General features: G+C 42.5%; 1 protein-coding gene across 1 annotated transcript in view; it reads left to right on the top strand.

The window, feature by feature from the left end:
* Positions 1–1,550: 1,550 nt before the first annotated feature.
* Positions 1,551–19,514, top strand: part of pdxkb (pyridoxal (pyridoxine, vitamin B6) kinase b) — a 32,554-nt gene continuing 14,590 nt past the window's right edge. Inside the window, exons 1-2 of the mRNA XM_084321726.1 lie at positions 1,551–1,917; positions 4,987–5,041. Coding sequence (XP_084177852.1) covers positions 1,837–1,917; positions 4,987–5,041 — 136 coding nt within the window. The 5' untranslated portion in view covers positions 1,551–1,836. The remainder of the gene's footprint in view (positions 1,918–4,986; positions 5,042–19,514) is intronic.

Genomic DNA, 19,514 nt, shown 5'->3' with positions numbered 1-19,514 from the left:
CTAATATCTTTGGGTGGATGAGTTTACTTGCAGTACCGCTACGTGCCACAGTCACTTCACAACACTTGAAGTCCATCGTGACTGTGGATATACTCACGGACCTCCACATAGTCAGGATATTCAGATTCAGATTCAGAGTTTTTATTTGCCACATGGAAGCAATACAATCATACAGTTTTCATACAAAATCATAAATACAGTTCTACCATGGGCAAAAGGAGCAGGAAGAAGAATAAATCTTATGGTTACCTGCCCCCTATTCTTAAACTAAACAAGTATCAGTATCAGTTTCATTTGTTCATTTCAAACCATACAACCTATACAATACAAGACAACCACAAAACAGCACTACAACCACCACAAAACAATAGACAACAGCAACAACAGACACCACCCATGGTCCGAAAAGTGGGATGGAAGAAGCCAATCCTGTGAACTTCCATTCCCCACACCCCGACCATCAACCGCTACACACACAACATGCAACACAGCTCCGCTTCCCACATTCCCCCATATGAGCTCATTGGGACTAACCTGGTCATGAAATACAAATTGTAAACAGGATGTGGTGTTTACATGAGCCAAGTCAATGATGGAATACGGGAGTATCCTGATTAATTTAGGATTATTGACATGCAAGGAAAAACTAAAAACAGAGTTTGTGTGTGACAGACAGAGGTCTTAAAATGTCCTCTGTTATTGGATTGTATGTTTGTATATTCAGTCAATCCTTTATTTATCACCGAAGATTATATAATTTATGATTGAATTGTAAGATTAACACATTTCAATTACACATTACAATGCGTGTGACCTTCTCTAACACCTAGTGCAGATATAGTAACTAAAACCGGCCAGCGGGTGGCACTGCCAGCACAACGTCTCTCTCACATACACTAGCACTCAGTAACACCCTTTGGTCCCGCAGCTCTGTAGAAAATGTTTCGAAAGCGCCAGTTGTCATACTTGTTGTGACTTACTGACTTAAGATATGCAGGGCTTCCCTACCTAAATTTGCCAACCTGAAATGTTTTCTGAAATTGTTTAACCACATCTGTTACGACATATGCCTACAGTTTGAAAATGTTTACTACATCTCACATTTTTCTTACTAAAAATGTTCTACAGAGAGCTGCGGGACTGCGTGCGTAGCCACTTAGTTATAGGGTTAACTGAACAGCCTTTTAGATATCCCTCACCTCAGTCACGACTCTGATAGAAATAGTGTGAGTCACACACACAGACACACACGTACACGCACACGCACACACAGCTGGAGACACCGAAACGGCAGCAATCCATATTCGAGGTTTTGGCAGGTGGAACAAACTAGAACCGAGAAGCAGAATAGGACGTTGTACAATAGAAAACATGATCACACATATATAGCTGCCTCAGCCTGTCTCTTATTTTAATCTGTATTCACTTCCAGCTGTGACGTCGACGCTCCCTCGCTAGTGACGTCACAGCTAGTTTAGGTGACCGCGTAGAGCGCCTTTACAGAATAGTGATGCGTGTGTTCTGACTGTCTCACAACAGTGTGTCTCTCTCTGTCCTTCGCTATCAGGGTTGCTGAATGCAAAACGGGACAACTTGGATTTCCAGGCGAGATTTTTTTGCTGGTTGTGTCTTGTTGTGTTGTGTGTGTAATAGCTCGCAACAATAACACACGTCGTCGTACACACCGCGGGTACGCGCGACCCTGCGTGAGGGAGAGAGCAGGGGACTATATAATATCATTCAGCTATCGACTTCAGGACTCTATATTGTTCTATTTATTACTGTTCTGATCATATTGCATCCTGCAGCAGCCGTGAGGGCTGGCCGCCTGTCGCCATGGAATGTCGCGTTCTGTCGATCCAGAGCCATGTAGTCAGAGGGTATGTGGGCAACAAGAGCGCGTCCTTCCCCTTACAGGTAAATATCATGTTCCGTTATTCCCTTCATTATGAAAGAATGACACGATGGCCTTCGCCATAATACATACAGCTTGAGTGACGATGCCAACCACACGATCATGTAACCCTGTCAGACGGAATGGCCATATCATGTATGAGAAATATTTTAAGAACAATCTAATGGGTTTGTTACTCGGGTCTGTATCAATGTGTCACTGTGTGCTAATAATAGCCTAATAGCCAGTGGTGATGGATAGTAGTGTGCCAGAGTCGTGTTCTATACATGTACCGTAATCTCTGTTTAACAAGGGCATCGCATGCTGCTGGTACGGTCACAGTAGGAGGCTAACATCATGTCACAGAGATGAGGAGATTTATTCTCATAAAACAGGCAGACGGGGTGCCACCAGGGTTCTGGTGGTGTACCAGTCTGGTCCCGAGTCCGTGGAATAATAGAATGTGATGGTCAGAACTGTTGTTGCTGGTTGCCGGTGTGTTCTGATCTTTAATTAGTATCGATGATGTGAGCTGGTAAATAATATCCCAGCGGCTAGGCAACAGGTAGACAGCTACCCGTAGCTAAAGGTCACATGGGACAATACCAGATGGCTGGTCTGGTGGCCATGATGACAATTATGATGATGATGATGATGGTGGTGGTGATGATGGTGGTGGTGCCGTGATGACGGTGGTGGTGATGATTATGATGAGGATGCAGGTAATTATCATGGGTCTATTCATATTATATTCCAGTGCTGTACCAGTCCATTGGCATGTACAGTACATGCAGCCTATTATGTTCTGACTGTCACTAGGATGCCCTTAATGATGATGAAGATATTGGGATATGTTCTGTAGTGTTGACACTGACAGTTGTGTGTGATTATGATAATGATGATTAGAATTGGATCCCTCCCATCTCCATCTTCCAGCCAAGTGGAATGAGGATGTATTTATTGGCATCTCCCTCTGAGACACACATACATGTAGGCATTTTGCCATCTCTCCCTGAGACATGTAGGCATTTCACCAGAGGGCTCGGAGTGCAGGGTCGGACTTCCGTGGCTTCCCTGGAGACGGTTCCATTAACCAGAAGGTCACAAGTTTGATCCCTGCAACGGTGTCCAATCCATCCCTGTCAAAGTGTCCTTGAACAAGGCACTGAACTCCTACCTGCTCTATGTCTGACCCTGAGCTCTACTGTCACCTGCCTGTTTGTCCATTCAGCATACAGTCAGGCCTGATGATGAGATGGTGATGGTGATGATGAGGAGAATAATGAGGAGATTGAGAGAGTTGTCCTGATAGTGTTAGTGTGTGTGTGTGTGTGTGTGGGGGGGGGTATACTGTAGCTCTATGTCAGGAGCCTGTAAGCCCATTCAGCTGAGAGTAGGTGCACGCGGGGGAGTGACTAGGCAGCGTTCTGATTGGCTGCCTCATCATTCCTCTATATGACATCACTCAAGACGGAGGCAGGGCACCACAGAGCTAGAACATATAGAAGGGGTATTCCCATTCACATCAAATCACCCTTGAATGTTTGGTACATTTAAGATGGCTGACGAGTACCGAGTGTTGATGTAGTGAGTGAGAATCAGAAAGTTTGTTGTGTTACCATGGCAAAGGCATCATATAATAATAATTAATAATGGATTGGATTTATATAGCGCTCTTCTCTGACTCGGAGCGCTTCACAGAGTCCATTATTCGTTCATACACAGTCATACTGGTGGTGGTAAGCTACAAAGGACAAACTAAATTACTTTAGTAATTTATTAGTGGAAGGTTATGTGAAGTTCATCCCTGATATCATTGTTTGCACAATAAAGCAGAACATGTACCTAACAGATTGAGCGCCAGCTATTATCCTCATCCTGTAGTCAATGGGCCAGCTTTCCATTGCCTATTTTCACTGTGCGTCACTATGTTTGTAGAGCTATATCTAAATTTTATATTATAGCTATGGAGACAATACTATGGTAATTTGACAGTCACTATCAGTATCTCCCGTTGAACATGCAAAAAATTGTAATTTTTTTCATGTATATGTTCGCATGTTATCTCGCAGTGAATATTGTATAGTTTCATAGTGATCCGGGCTAATTCCTGAAAAGCTGAGTTATAGGGCGCTATGATTTTTTTTGATGCTCTGATCGCCAGTAACGGCATTCGTTTTGAACACCACACACGCTGATCAGCTGGATCGATATGAAATCATTGTAGGATCAAGGTGGAATTGACGTCAGATAGTCCTTACCTTTGATCGGGCTTATTCCAAGAAGAATATTCCAATTGTCTGATCGCGATTTCCAGTATTGACGTCAATCAGGTCCCTGACATGAAGTGGCACAAGATATGCCTCAAATGTGCTGAACGCGTTTCGAAGTGATCGGATGAACCGCTAGACTTGGCTTGGTCTAAATTCTCTACCCGGACGGAATTAGATGTGACACACAGTGTGAAATAAGGTTTCAAAGGGTGGGCGATACTGCCACCTAGCAGGATGCGGCCGGTATTGCACTCTAGGGATCCCAGAATAATTCCCTATGGTAACACGAGGTCTGTGAAGTTGAACCAAAAAACCGAATAAAAGAAAAAAGGATCTAAAAACGAGTTTACTTGTCTTTGGTGCTCAACGCATGGCGGTTTTTGGCGCCCAATGTGTTAAGAGACAGTTCCGGTCCTAACCCTAACTAGGAGGAGAGGACCTCATGTGACCTGGGGGTGTTCCACTGAGTATGCCCTGTTCACTGTGAATCGTTTTTTTGGCTAAATGAGAAAATGGGAACATGATGGTTTATATTATATTATATTTTACAGTAGTTAACTTCTAAATTCTGTCCGACTGCTTGTGTGTGTGTGTGTGTATTTCTGTCTATCTTTCTCGGTCTGTCTTTCTCTCTCTGACTGTCTCTTTCTCAATTGAATTCAGTTGGTTTCATTGGCATGAATGGCAATGAACCATTGTTGCCAAAGCAGTACAATATACATTAATAATGGCAAAATAAATAAATTAATAACCTGACGTATTGGTGTAAATAATAATTAATTAATTAATTATTTACAATAATTTTCCCTCTCTCTGCAGGTGATGGGTTTTGAGGTGGACTCCATCAACTCTGTACAATTCTCCAATCACACAGGTCAGAGATCTATCTGTCTGTCTAACAGTCTGTCTAACAGGTTGTACTGAAACTACTGATGTGTATATAAGATTAATTAGTTTTGAGTGTATTTGTGATCATGTACTCTACTGTACTGTACTGCAAGTGTGTTTTCTGTGTCTATTGGGCCAGTATGTTGTTTGAGTATTTGTGTGTAAAAATGCAGCCATACTGAAACCTTGCGGACGCCAGGGCGAACATAGATATGTGTGCTGTTTCCTCAGGTGCTCGTTCATGTGACAAGTTAATTTACACGCAGTGTGCTTTGCTGTGATTGGTGGACAGTATCTGCATGTGGAGCCTGCACTTGAAGTGAGGTGAATCAATACATACTATAACAATATGATAGTAGAGTAGAACAGAGCTAATTAGATTATAATATAATAATAATAATGTATTTTATTAATCCCCTTGGGGAAATTAATCTTCTGCATTTGACCCATCCTAACTATTTAGGAGCAGTGGGCAGCCACACAGTGTGGCGCCTGGGGACCAACTCCAGTTGTAATGCCAGTACCTTAGTCAAGGGCATGCATGTCTCATTATGGTTTGGGGGTAGACCAGAGTACATGGAGGAAACCCACACAAACACAGGGAGAACATGCCAACTGGAAGCAGAGTGGAACAGAACAGAGTAGAGTAGAACTGAATAGAGCAGAGCATAGAAGCTAAAGAGTATCCAGAGGCTGTCTCCGTGTGTGTAGTTAGCATTTCTCAGTCTAGGGTGGAGGAGAATTATGTGATTACTGAGAGAAGCGTTGGAGAGTCGATGTGTGTGGCCATTAGTTCTCAGTTTGAGGCAGAGGAGAAGCAAGTGGTGTTGTAGAGTCTAGGGCAGGGGTCAGCACCCTTTACTATCAAAAGAGCCACTTTTCCCCCGTCCCACAAAATAAAATGCTCAGGGAGCCGCACAACCTATTTACCCTTAAAATGAAGATAACAGTGTATAACGTTTTATATATCCGCAAGCATACCCCACATTTAGCATAAAACGCCTGACAATTGCATACCCAAAGTAATTTGCGATTTATTATACTTTATACTTATAGCACACAGTTTGTTGCATTAATGGAATTATAAAGCAACAAAAAGAAAAAAAATTACTTTTTATTGCTGTTTTTACCTGTTATAACAAAGGAAAACCTCAAACTCGTATCAAGAGGAGAAAAAAGACTGGCTGTGTAGACCTATTTTTAAATAAAACACAGAAGAGGAGACAAAACACTGGTGTCTGTAGACCGACTTTGAAATAAAACCCTGAACTATTCAGGTATATTTGCGTCCTTCCCTTATTTGTGGAACATTTATAAAATAAAAAGTAGTCCACTTTGAAAAAAGACTACCATGTGTAGACCTACTTTGAAATAAAACAGAAAAGGAGAAAAAACACTGGCATCTGTAGACTTACTTTGAAATAAAACCCTGAACTATGCAGCTCTATTAGAGTCCTTCCCTTATTTGTGGAAAATCTATAAAATAAAAAGTAAATTTTTCATTGTTCGCAAATTTCGCACCACACATCGTTAGTCGTGAAAGCTAATTAATCTGTCCACGCTGAATTAAACCCTCTATTTTCCTCAGACTTTCCTTTTTTTGGATTTATCCATGGTTAGCTTACTGGGGGGTTGGAAACTCAAGATTAGCCACTTGCAGACAGCAGGGAGAGGCGTACTGTATATTTTAGTTGATGAAATATTTTTTCATTTCAGTGTCACAGTATGACACCGATCTCCAAAATAAGAGAAAAAAAAAGAAAAGAAAAAAAAAAAGTAAATTTTTTTTAAGTGATTTTTTATTATTATTTTTGGGCCAGGGAGCCGCAGCTGATTGGCTAAAGAGCCGCATGCGGCTCCAGAGCCGCAGGTTGCCGACCCCTGGTCTAGGGGGACTGATGCATCACAGATGTTAACCGAGACATCCTTCGCTACACTAGGCAACGTTAAAGGCATTCGGTGACGTTTTTTTACCACTAGTTGATGAGATTGATATAATACCACAGATTCCCCACATATTCTTGTTCACGTCATTCAGGAAACACACGCATATGAAATTGCAGCAGCTTCAGCTCTGAGCTAACTCATGTAACAGCACAAGTATATTAACACTTTCAGTGCCGGCCTCCGTTTCCTATTTACCCCCTTGAATGCCACCACCCACTTCAATGATAGAGCTTTCATATTTGCCGAACGCATAAACTATATCTTAAATTATGGCTATGTGTCTAATGTGGCCGTCGCTTATCAATGACTTGTTTGCAGTCAACATTGTCAAAACGGATTGTTTTTTAATCGGTTCATTTCCGTTTTATACCATTTTGAAAAACGCTTGTTTCTTGAAACTTTCAGAAGATTCTATGATAAACGCCCTTTACTGGAATACACTGGAATACACAAAACACGTTGTCATTTTTCTGCCTATTTATGACTCTTTTTCAAATAAACGCTAGATTATCGATAGTATATGTGTACTTATGCACGCTATATAAGCGGGCTGAAAAATCGATTCTCTTATTTCCTAATCGCACACACACACACACACACACACACACACACACACACACACACACATACACACATATGGCACACGCTGATATATAGGTGAAAATAGCTCTGATTATCCCAATACTGGTAAAATAGATTCCTTACCTCAGATCAGATGTTCTCAAAAGATTATTCCAATTCCTGTCGCGTTTATTGATCCAATTCTGGGTACTGGAAATATATATTCCACGCTGTTCTGACTGTCCACAATGAGTCCGATCAGCTCGGGTTACTTGCCTGAGAAGTAAAATGTGGATTCCGGATTTTTCTTTTCTCATCGATTTTCATTGAGTCCATTCCAATGCGTGCATTACCATCCGGGAGACGATAGGGGGCGGTATTTTCCCTATTCGAGTTCAGACAGATCCCCACTGGTAACGTGAGGCTAGATTGATGAAATATGAATGGAAATCGCTAATAAAAAAAAATAACGATTAAAAATGAGATATCTCGTCGGCTGGCACTCAACGGTTGGCATGAACTAACAAGATATCTCGTCACTGGCACTCAAAGTGTTAAAATACAATCTATTTTCAACGTTAAGCCAAGAGAGGCGGGCATGCATACTGCTCACATTAGACCTTAGTGAGCAGCCCAGTACCAACCATGCTGCCCTGTTCTGGACCACCTGGAGCTTCCTGAGGTCACCACTGGCAGCAGATGACCACATCGCAGAGCAATAGTCAAGATGACTGTAACGCGACTATTTGAAAGTGACAACTAAAAAGCAGCTGAGAGGGCTTGCGCAGGGAGATCTGTCCGACACACGAGTCCAATGAATGAGCCTGAGTCCGTAGCTGCAATTCAAGGGTGTTTATTTCAGCCTTCGGTTACATGCTCTTGCAGACGGTATATGGATTTCAATGGTAAATGAGTGGCGTAGCGCAGTCAATAGAAATATAGGCACCCTGCCTTACCCTCTCTCTGTAACAAACAAACAAACAAACACTGAGTGGTTCCCAGGCACAGGTGATATTAATTACCCTTCTTCCCAGGTGACGCACCGACACCTCCAGACAGACACACCCACTACCACTGGTGACAAAATGACATACACCTCCCTGCTCCCACAATGACATAAAACTAAACTTTGCACTATCTGACATAAAAGGGGACGGGCAACAAAAGAAGCACATTTCCTGGAAATACCAATTGCTCTTCCCATTTTCAAAACAATATAATTAATATGCTGAGACCAAGACAGTGCAATCCAGCATCACTCCAAGGAGTTTAGTACTTTCAACTTGTTTAACTGCCGAATTACACAAGTTTAAATTAAGCTTTGGATTTGTAGATAACCTGTGCCTTGTTCCCAGCACAATACATTCAGTCTTGGAGATATTAAGGACAAGTCTATTACATACTACCCAGTCATGCACAACTTTAAGTTCTCTGCTCAAAACTTCATTAAGTACATTGCATGATGGTGCAGCATAATACAATGTCGAATCATCTACATAAAGAATTGGAGTAGCACATTTGGTAGCCCAAGATAGGTCATTAGTAAATACAGAGAAGAGCAAAGGTCCTAGGCAACTTCCTTGCGGAACGCCACACTCTAGACCTCTGCTACTGGACAGGCTGCCATTTAGATACACCTTCTGTGATCAGAGGAGATTCAGAGAGGGGGAGAAAGTGCATTATTGGTTAGTCTGGACGCAGAAAAGGCATTCGACAGTGTGAGTTGGGTCTACCTATATAACGTTTTAGAAACATTTGGATTTAATAAGGATTCAGTCAAATGTATCAAATCACTGTATCATGAGCCAACGGCAAGGGTCAAGGTGAATGGTAGCCTGACGGACCGGATTAGGTTAGAGAGGGCTACCAGACAGGGCTGTTGTCTTTCACTGACACTCTTCGGAGTCTTCATCGAACCATTGGCCCAACTAATTAGGCAGAACAAGGGAATCAGGGGGGTCGAGATTTCATTTCAACCTTTATTTAAAATTGTAAGCTTCTGAGGTTTCCCTCATTTACAGAAACGACGATTGTACAAATGCAAACAGTACACAACACCAGCAATATTCACAGAAAATTAAACACCAGAGTACATACTACCCAGTCATGCACAACTTTAAGTTCTCTGCTCAAAACTTCATTAAGTACATTGCATGATGGTGCAGCGTAATACAATGTCGAATCATCTATAGCACATTTGGTAGCCCAAGATAGGTCATTAGTAAATAAAGAGAAGAGCAAAGGTCCGATTCCTAGGCAACTTCCTTGCGGAACACTACACTCGACCTCTGCTACTGGACAGGCTGCCATTTAGATACACCTTCTGTGATCTAGAGGACAAATAACTTAGTATCCGGCGGCTGGGTCACGCAGCGGTCTAAGCGCTTGTCACCAACGCAAGAGACACCGGTATCGAATCCGGCTGTCAGCGTTGCCTCCGGCTTGGCCGGCCGTCATACTGGCTCAATTGGCAGAGTCAGCGGGAGGGAAGCCGGTGGGATGGTATTCTGGTCGTTGTAAACAGCGACTCCTACAGGTCTGTCAGGGAGCCTGCACAGCAAAGAAGGGATATGTTGAAGGTAGTGTGACCTCCCACGCGTTACACTTCACCAATCAATGAGAGTCCGCGCTGGCAGGTGAAAAGAGGTTGCTGGCTGTCTCCTATGTGACAGAGGAAGCATCTGATAGACTTCAGGACTCCCTAGACCGACCAGTGGGGGGCACAATGCGAGCAACGACCAGGAAGGGGAGGGGGGAATTGGCATAACGACTAAATTGGGATGGGAGAAAATCAGAGAAAAAGTGGATAAAAAAAAAAAAAAAAAACTTAGTATCCACTTTAAAGCAGAAGAGTTAAAACCATAACATTTAAGTTTCTCAACCAGTAGAGAATGGTCCAGCACATCAAATGCAGCACTAAAATCTAACAGCACAGCTCCCACCAGCGTATAGTTATCTATAGCTTTAAGCCAGTCATCTGTATCAAAGCAGTATAAGTAGAGTGACCAGAATCTGTTGAGAATCTGTTGCAAGCTTGTTTGAAACAAAATACTCAAAATACTGCATTTGTGAATGCACCAACCTTTCCATGATTTTGCTCAAGACAGGTAAAGTATCAATACTTATAGAATAGCCTAATGCTGTATTTTCTATGAGTTGAGTGGATGCATGACCAGAGCACTAGCTTTAATAATAATAATATATTTGATTTGTAGGGCTTTATAGTTGTGGAGCAAATCCCAAAGCGCTACATTGTAAAAGTACAGAAAATCTAGCAAGAGAGTAAAAATAAAAAAATGAAATAAGATTTATTTTTTAATTAAAATTTTAATAATCGATTATGTTCCGTCACTGCATCAATGCTGAATCGTCCATGTCCGCATCGCGGTGCATCTTAGAATCGAGAAATGTCCACACCCCTACTTGGAGGACACGACTGCAAGAGGAGTAGTAACCTCAAGAGGAGCAGTAACCTCAAGATTAGAACCTTTAAAGGTATCGCCTCTATAGGTTCCTGTCATGCCTTTCAGCACCACGGACAGGTCCCATTCTCCTTGTGCATTGGAGAAATCTTTTAACCACAGCAAGTTTTGTGTGGAAAGGCTTCCTTTGTATCGTAATGCCTTCAACAGAACTGTGGATCCAACCCGGTTGTACACAATATGGATATCAATGGACTCATTGCAGTCTCTTCAGTCGTTTTTCATTCTCATCGGTCTCAACGTTTTTCTGTAGTAATCCTGCCAAGGTATGGACATTGGGTCTCATTCACCAACATTTCCCAAAGACTTCTCTTAGGGCAACCATCTTGGAACCGACTAAGACAGAATCGCAGTACACCCTGATACACCAACGCGTGTGGAAGCTGTCTTAAGTGGCCCAAACGATCCCAGCTGGGATGCCGGCAATGAGGAATGTCACTCATTGAGAAACATGAACGTGCGTTCCCGTCTAGGTCATTTGCATACAGACACGCCTCCGAAAGCTCCTTATAAGCCAGCCAATAGGGCCGTGTGCAAATGGAATCACCAAAACGAGTTCGAGATAGAGGAAGTGGAGGCGCACCTGCTCCAGCTCATTATAATGCAACTAATGATGCAGCTGTGCACGCAATGGTGGAAATGGTGGCTGATATAGGTAGCGGAAGCGCTTTGCGACCGATCAAAATGAGATTAGATTAATGTATTGTCGTCATATATACGTACAGCTCGTGGTCACAGCGTGCGAGAGTGCACACACACACACGTGCGTGCGTGTGTGTGTGTGTGTTAACTCAAGACTATGATCGCGTTTGCCGAGCATGTTTTTCGTCCTGTGAAATACAGAACTGTGATCGTTAGAAAAACACGTTTCAGATTCGGTAAAATAGACATAGAATGTACCTTACCTTAGCCAGAAGGTATTCCGAGAATAATAAGTATAGATATATTCTCACCTCAATTAGTTCAGTAGAGAGTGCTTACAGGCTAGGCTACACTGCATGGTAGAATGAGTATCAATCACACTATGCTGTCAATCAAAACAGTTATGGGGGTTGAAAGATTACAGTGTTCTTCAGCCTCTAATCAGCTCGTCACCTGCTCCTCCATGACTTTCCTCTGCATTGTGTTTGTCATCGATACTTGGTTATCTCACATTGGCTGTCACACACTGTATCAACCCTGTCCATGCAATCCGTCTCATAAGAATTCGACACTGGCAACGTGGTACCCTTCTTGGAAAACATTGTTTATTCCGTAAACAAAGCCTCTGCACCAGATGGAAAACAGTTCTTTCTGTCCTTGAAAAGCCTTTGAAGAAACTAAATTCATTTTTTTATCCACTTTTTCTCCCATTTTCTATATATTTGCTCCTATCCCAATTTCGTATCATCCAATTCAACCCTCCCCTGTCACGAACGCTGTTTCTTGCCTCCCACAAGCCGGCTGCAATGTGGACTAAGTCATACATAGCACAAGTCCCCTCCGGTACTTGAGGTAACAGCAGTCGCATCTTTTCACCTGCGCAGCTCGATCTCTCAGTGGCGAGGAGTAACGCGTGGGAGGCTCACGCTGCCCCCGACACTTCCTGATTCTACTGCGCAGGCGCACCAACCGACCTGTAGGAGTCGCTGTCCACAACGCCCGATCCCCACCCATCAGTTTCCCACCCCCTAATACGGCCAATGTGTATTAGTATGAACTACCAGCTAAACTGAAAGCAATGGGAGCGCTGGGCTCGAACAGGCGAGCCCAGCGTCTCCGCATTCGTGGCGAGCGCCTTGCCCACTACGCCACGTAAGAAACTAAATTCATTATTCTAACAATCTCTCTTCTGTTACCCCGCTCGGTGGTCGTGCGGCCTAGCTGTCCAAAAGGCCTTCCCTGTTAGCCGAAGCTAGCGATGTCGTGGCAATTCCCCTCCCCCACCCAGCGAGGGTGAGGAGGGATTTCAAAGTCTCCGTCAACGCGTCTGCCCGTCTCCGCCTCGTGTCCTAGTCTAATTTGTCTTCTGAAGAACTCACAGCTCATAACGTCTTTCCCCTAGCAACGGGGGCCTGCCCCTTTTCTCGTTACTAAGTGACACGATACCATGGCAACGTCACTTTTGACCCAAATCACTATAGCAACGGTGATGTTGATATTACCGGCATCGCTTACCCAAAACAAAACGCTCTGCTGTGGTGGTAAGGTAATGACCTCGGCACCTGAAAGGCCCCCCCCCATCTCCAGGTCTCTGCCTGATGCTCTGAAACACACACTCTCTCTCTGTTATCCTCCTCCTCTGAGATCTACGAGTAGATGCTGTCATCTACAGATATTTACATTATATACACATTGAAAAACAAGGCCATTTCTATCAGGGTGTAAGAAATCTCTTGAACTGGGCCCGTTCATCGTACAATGGATAACTGAGTTAGCCGGATAAGATTGTTGACAGTTTGACATAAACCCAGGATTTTCAGTTCTTTGAAGTGAGCTTAAATGTTATCCTAACCCAGGGGTCGGCAACCTGCGGCTCCCTGAATCAGCTGCGGCTCCCTGAAAAAAATAAAAATAAAAAATAAAAACATAAAAAAAAAGAAAAGATTAATCTCTTATTTTGGAGATCGATGTCATACTGTGACACTGAAATGAAAAAATATTTCATCAACTAAAATATTTAGTCAACTAAAATATTTCATCAACTAAGATATACAGTATGTCACACCCAGCGCCTCTCCCTGCCGTCTGCAAGTGGCTAATCTTGAGTTTCCGACCCCCCAGTAAGCTAACCATGGATAAATCCAAAAAAAGTAAAGTCTGAGGAAAATAGAGGGTTTAATTCAGCGTGGACAGATTAATTTGCTTTCACGACTAACGATGCAGGCTTACATACAGTATGTGGTGAGAAATTTGCGAACAACAAAAAATTTACTTTTTATTTTATAGATTTTCCACAAATAAGGGAAGGACTCAAATAGAGCTGCATAGTTCAGGGTTTTATTTCAAAGTACGTCTACAGATGCCAGTGTTTTTTCTTCTCTTCTGTGTTTTATTTCAAAGTAGGTCTACACATGTAGGGATGGGTACCGAATTCGATACTTTTAAAGGTACTTACCGTAACACGTCGGTACTACCGAGTATCGATTAACGATTCAGATTTTTCGGGTTTTGGTCGTTTATTCCTTTATTTGATATTTTTATTTATTATTCATCCAGGGACCTCTGTGTTACATAGGGAATGTAACACAGTCTAGAGTCTGAGGTCGCCAAACGGCAATACCGGCCACATCCCGCTAGACGGCGGTATCGAGCACCCTTTGTACCCTTTGTATCTTCGCCTGTGGGACGACCAAACGTCTCCGGTTTCATGTTTCCTTGTCGGGCGATTTTTCTCTCTAAGAATTGAGATCACGATTCTCTCACACGATTCTTATTTTTTCAATAAAATCATTTATTGCACTCTTTCTTAAACAGACAACATAACATATATGAAAGTGCTTGACTTAAACTTAAACATAACATATATGAAAGTGCTTGACTTAAACTTAAAAGTATCTTGTAACATACAAAATAACTCCAGTCAGAATCGTCATCATTTAAAAATGTAAAGTAAAAACAAAAACAAATTTATCAAACTTTTTTTTTTAATATAAGAAAATCGTCATAATTTAGAAATTAGATTGCATAGGTCTATGAATCGAGATCGCGGTTTATTTTTTTATTAATTGCCCAGCCCTACTCCCAATCACAGGTAAGAATGATCTGACGTCAATTTTAGCTTGATCCTGCAATGCTTTTACACCGATCGGGCTGATATGTGTTTTTAGTGTTCAATGCGAATGCCGTTACTGACCATCAAATAATCCGAAAAGACCCCCCCCCCCCCCTTTCATGCATTCATGATGGAACATAATACCTATGATATAGATTTTATTTTGGGATAATAGCGTATACAGGCAATAAATTGCAATGTCTATAGTGGAATTGACGTATAGGGCTTTAACTCAGCATTTCATGAATTACCCTAGACCGCTCTAAAACCATACTTATATTCACCACGGTATAACACGGGAACGTATGGATGGAAACATTTATTCTTTTTCACATATTGAACGATAGATAGGTGATGTCAAATGGGCCATAGTATTGTATCCATAGCTATAATATAGAATATAGTTATAGCTCTACAAACAAGGTGACTCAGTCCTATAGTTTAAAGCGCGGCCTAGCCTAACTAATAGCTGGCGCCGAATGAGTTAAGAAGGCAAGATCCTTTGGTTAATTTTCACAACCTTTTAATTTAAAGATAGGCCTATACAGATTTAGCAGTGAAGGAAGCCATTATATAATGAGGGAACATATTGGATCTATATGTCTACAGTAAACCATTTATAAACTCTACCTGATGTAGCAATGCACTAATGGTGAGTCCTGGCTTTTGTCAGATGCCCTCCATCAGCAAATCATATGATTGCTCATCAAGGTTTCATCTATCTACTCATGTTCCCTTCATGCCAGGACGGCAGCATGCAGTTATCCTGGATGATTCAATTGACAAGATAATTCAATACTACAGACGTCATGTTATCCAGGACTAATTAAATGACGTACGAAGAATGGGCATGAGAAAGGCATCACAGAGGCCACAATTCTGCTGAATCTTTATAGACATGCATGTGACTTTACCCAGTCATTATTAGACACTTTACCATTAGTCACCATTAGTGGCTGTTTATTTACATTTATGCACGCAATGTATGGAAGATATTTAGCTTGGGTTTGTTTTGATTGCTTTTAGATTGATCATAATGATGCATGTAGTATGCAGCCATTTGATTGTTTAAAAGATCAGACTCTTTCAATTTAAATATTTTAAAATGAATTAACAAAAATATCGGATCAACATCGGCGGATACTCAAGGTTGGTGTCGGAGTGGTATTGTGGTATTGAGGAACTCTGCTCATTTGGACTAGCTAAGCCCCCTCCAGTAGGTGTAGAGAATAATGAGTCTTAAATGAGTCTCAGTCCAGTTCAGTTCAGTCCACCTCATGGTTGAACACAGTGGGGGCTATGGTGGGCTAAAATGGATGCTACAGCACCAGTTGTTAAGAATTTCACTCCTCAATGCTGTACAGAGTAAGATGACATGACAATAAAATCTGAATCTGAATTTGAATCTACTGTGGACTCGTAGAGGTTAATAGCGAACACAGTACCATGAGAAATAGACCGAAAGAGAGACAGTCCCATGCACAATAAGAGAGAGAGATATAGAAGGGGGGAGAGAGACACACAAAGAGAAGCGGGAAGGAGAGAAACGGAGAGAGAGACATACAGAGAAACAGAAGAGAGAGAGAGAGAAGAGACAGTGAGAGAGAGACAGAGAGAGAGAGAGAGTGTCAGGGTTGTGAATTGCGACAGCTGCAAATGATGACAACTATCCTTCACACACACATACACACCACACACACACAGTGTTGTGTCAGCTGTACTGACTGCTCCTCCAGCTTTCTTCCGCCTGTTGCCTAGCAACATCCACCAACCATGTGACATGGAGCTGTGACATCATCAGCCTGCAGCAAGCAACATGCACACACACACGCATACACACACACTATGGCTGACCTCTCTTAGTCGATTAATTGGTCAGTTTGATCGACCAAGACTTTGTTGGTCTGCGTTAAATTTTTATTATAAAAAAAAAATTCAATGCTGAATGTTCCATTTTATTTTCCGAAAAATCATAGTAATCTTTCTGGTAAGCACTACATTTAAGGATGTCCTCCCATTTGCATATGTGGGAAACACAATTGTACTGTTTTGTTCAGAAGAAATAGCTGCTCATCTGGTGTAAATACTTGAGTGAGCTGCAGGATAACAAGATAGTCGTAACACCTGGTGTGTAAAAGTTCTAGAGAGGATAACAATATATACTATATATATATATATATATATATATATATATATATTCCACTTTATGTAACTGAGCTTTTGGTCAAGCGACCTTCATCAGACAAGACATAGTCCCATGACTATTAGTCGACTAAGAATTGATTTAGTCGAAGACCGCCCTATAAGTTCCTTGGTTGGGGTACACCTGAACAATAAACTGGACTGGTCGGATAACACAGAGGCCCTCTACAGGAAGGGACAGAGCAGGCTGTTCTTCCTGAGGAGACTCAGGTCCTTCAATGTGTGCAACAGACTGCTGCAGTCTTTTTACCAGTCTGTAGTGGCCAGCATCCTCTTCTATGCTGTGGCATGCTGGGGAGGCTACATCAACTCAAGGGTCACCAACAAGCTCAACAAGCTGGTGAGGAAGGCTAGCTCCGTGGTGGGAGTCGAGCTACCTAGACTTGAGGTGATGGCAGAGAGGGGGATGATAAGGAAGCTGGCTGCCATCATGGAGAACCCCTACCACCCCCTCTACGACGAGCTAGTCAAGATGAGAAGCTCGTTCAGCCACAGACTCATTCCCCCCCGACACTCAACTAACCGCCTCGGACAGTCCTTCATACCAGCGGCCATCAGGCTCCACAACAGTGGGCAGCGACTAGCAGCCTGCATGCTGCGTGAATATTAAAGGCAACCAACTTGTGTTCAGCCTTGCGTTCAGCGTTTTTCTGATTGGCCACACGGCCACGTGACCGCGCGGCAGAGAGTTGCAGCGGCCGTCTTCCGTTGTAGAATTGTTTACATCAGGGTGAACGCTATTGTATTCGCAAATATGAGAGCCAGCAATACGCAGATTGATTGATTGATTGAAAAGTTTATTAACACTTTGGCTGCCGGAAAACGCCTAAACACGTCATTCCCGGCCATGCTCAAGTTGCCGAAGACGCTTTACAGCGTCTTTAATATCAATATTTCAAAAATCTGGGATCGGATTCATATTTCCCCTCCGCTGGCCTGAGATCCACCAGGAGGACCCACTGAGCTCTCTGGCGGTTCAGGAGCGCCATCTGGTGGCCGATCGGCGCAATCGCTTAACAGGAAGTGCCGTAGAGGTTGTGCTGGTCGGCCGTATTACTTCCGGGCACTCTCTATAGGTCCCGAGGCTCGATCTCGACACACTACATAGCGATCGATTGCCAATAACTCAATAAACAACATGATTTGGACGTATATACCATTATACAAGCTGGAGATGGACCGGGTAAATCGACATCCCATAATGGTAAAATTTCTACTCTACGATGATCGCCCAACGGCGCGCGGAGACTGGGGTGAGTTTTAGCGTGTAAAATTACCGTCTTCGATACTAACTGCTATTATCAACATTTGACCCACATTAGATGATTGGTATAACGCTGCCCACGGAATTATAAACGCCCCCTAGCCCATCCGGTCAACATCAGATGACGTGTAGTAACTTCTAGAAGTACGTCTAGTTGGAATTTTTTATATCGCGCTGATTGCCATAAAACTGTATTGCATCATCAATATAATGTATTTGGGGCTATAGATCACGTTCTGGAGAAAGCTGCAGAAAGAGATGAAAACATACTTATACATTAGACCATACTTTACTATGAATATGTGAATGAAAAAGTTTAACGTTGCTACACAATGAACAATACATATAGGACTTTGAATGGGCCCTAATAATGGCAATGTAGCAATAGAATTTAAAAAGTTATAGCCCTGCAAAGAAGGGGACTTTCTCTATAGACAAATAGAGCCGGCAACCTACGGTTGATAATGAATTTAACCCATGGCAGCCAAAGTGTTAACAGATTGCAGAATGGGTACAGTACAGCTCAATACATACAATTGTTAAGGGGATGCAGACCAGAGAAAGACTTTCGTCTTGTTTACATCAGGGTCCCCCATTTTCAATTCATCATAAAGGGAGAGCAGCTCCAGTTAACCTAATTTATACCGTAATGAATCATTAAAAAAATATACCGTTAACTGGAATATGTTGTTTCTTTACACATATGTTGGGATTATGTAATTGGTTTGTCATGACAAAACAATAAAAATCGCTACTTTACATCAGGGTGAACGCTGTTAGTAACGCTGCCACCACCCACTTCAATGACAGAGCTCTCATATTTGCGAATGCATAAACTATATCTTAAATTATGGCTATGTGTCTAATATGGCTGTCGCGAAGTCATTGATAAGCGACAGCCATAATTTAAGATATAGTTTATGCATTCGCAAAATATGAGAACTCTGTCATTGAAGGGCTTCTACAACGGAGCACGGCCGCTGCTGCGTCAAGCCGGCGGCGGCGCACGGAAGCCGGGGACAAACCACTGCATCGCCCTGCTGGCGCTTCAGCAGCCTCCACGGGCGAAATAACATATAACGTTACAGCGTACAGTTCCACACTGATGTACAGTGACACCCAGAGTTTCTAGTTACAGTAGTGACGCGTGAATCGAGATAGTCCTAACAGTGTTCATTATTAAGAGTCGGATAGTCCGCACAGTGTTTATAGTCCTAACAGTGTTTATTATTAAGAGTCCTAACAGTGT

This window comes from Notolepis coatsorum (genome assembly GCF_963971535.1).
Source record: "Notolepis coatsorum genome assembly, chromosome: 9".
Classification (NCBI taxonomy): Eukaryota; Metazoa; Chordata; class Actinopteri; order Aulopiformes; family Paralepididae; genus Notolepis; species Notolepis coatsorum.
This window is presented reverse-complemented; position numbering and strand designations above follow the sequence as displayed.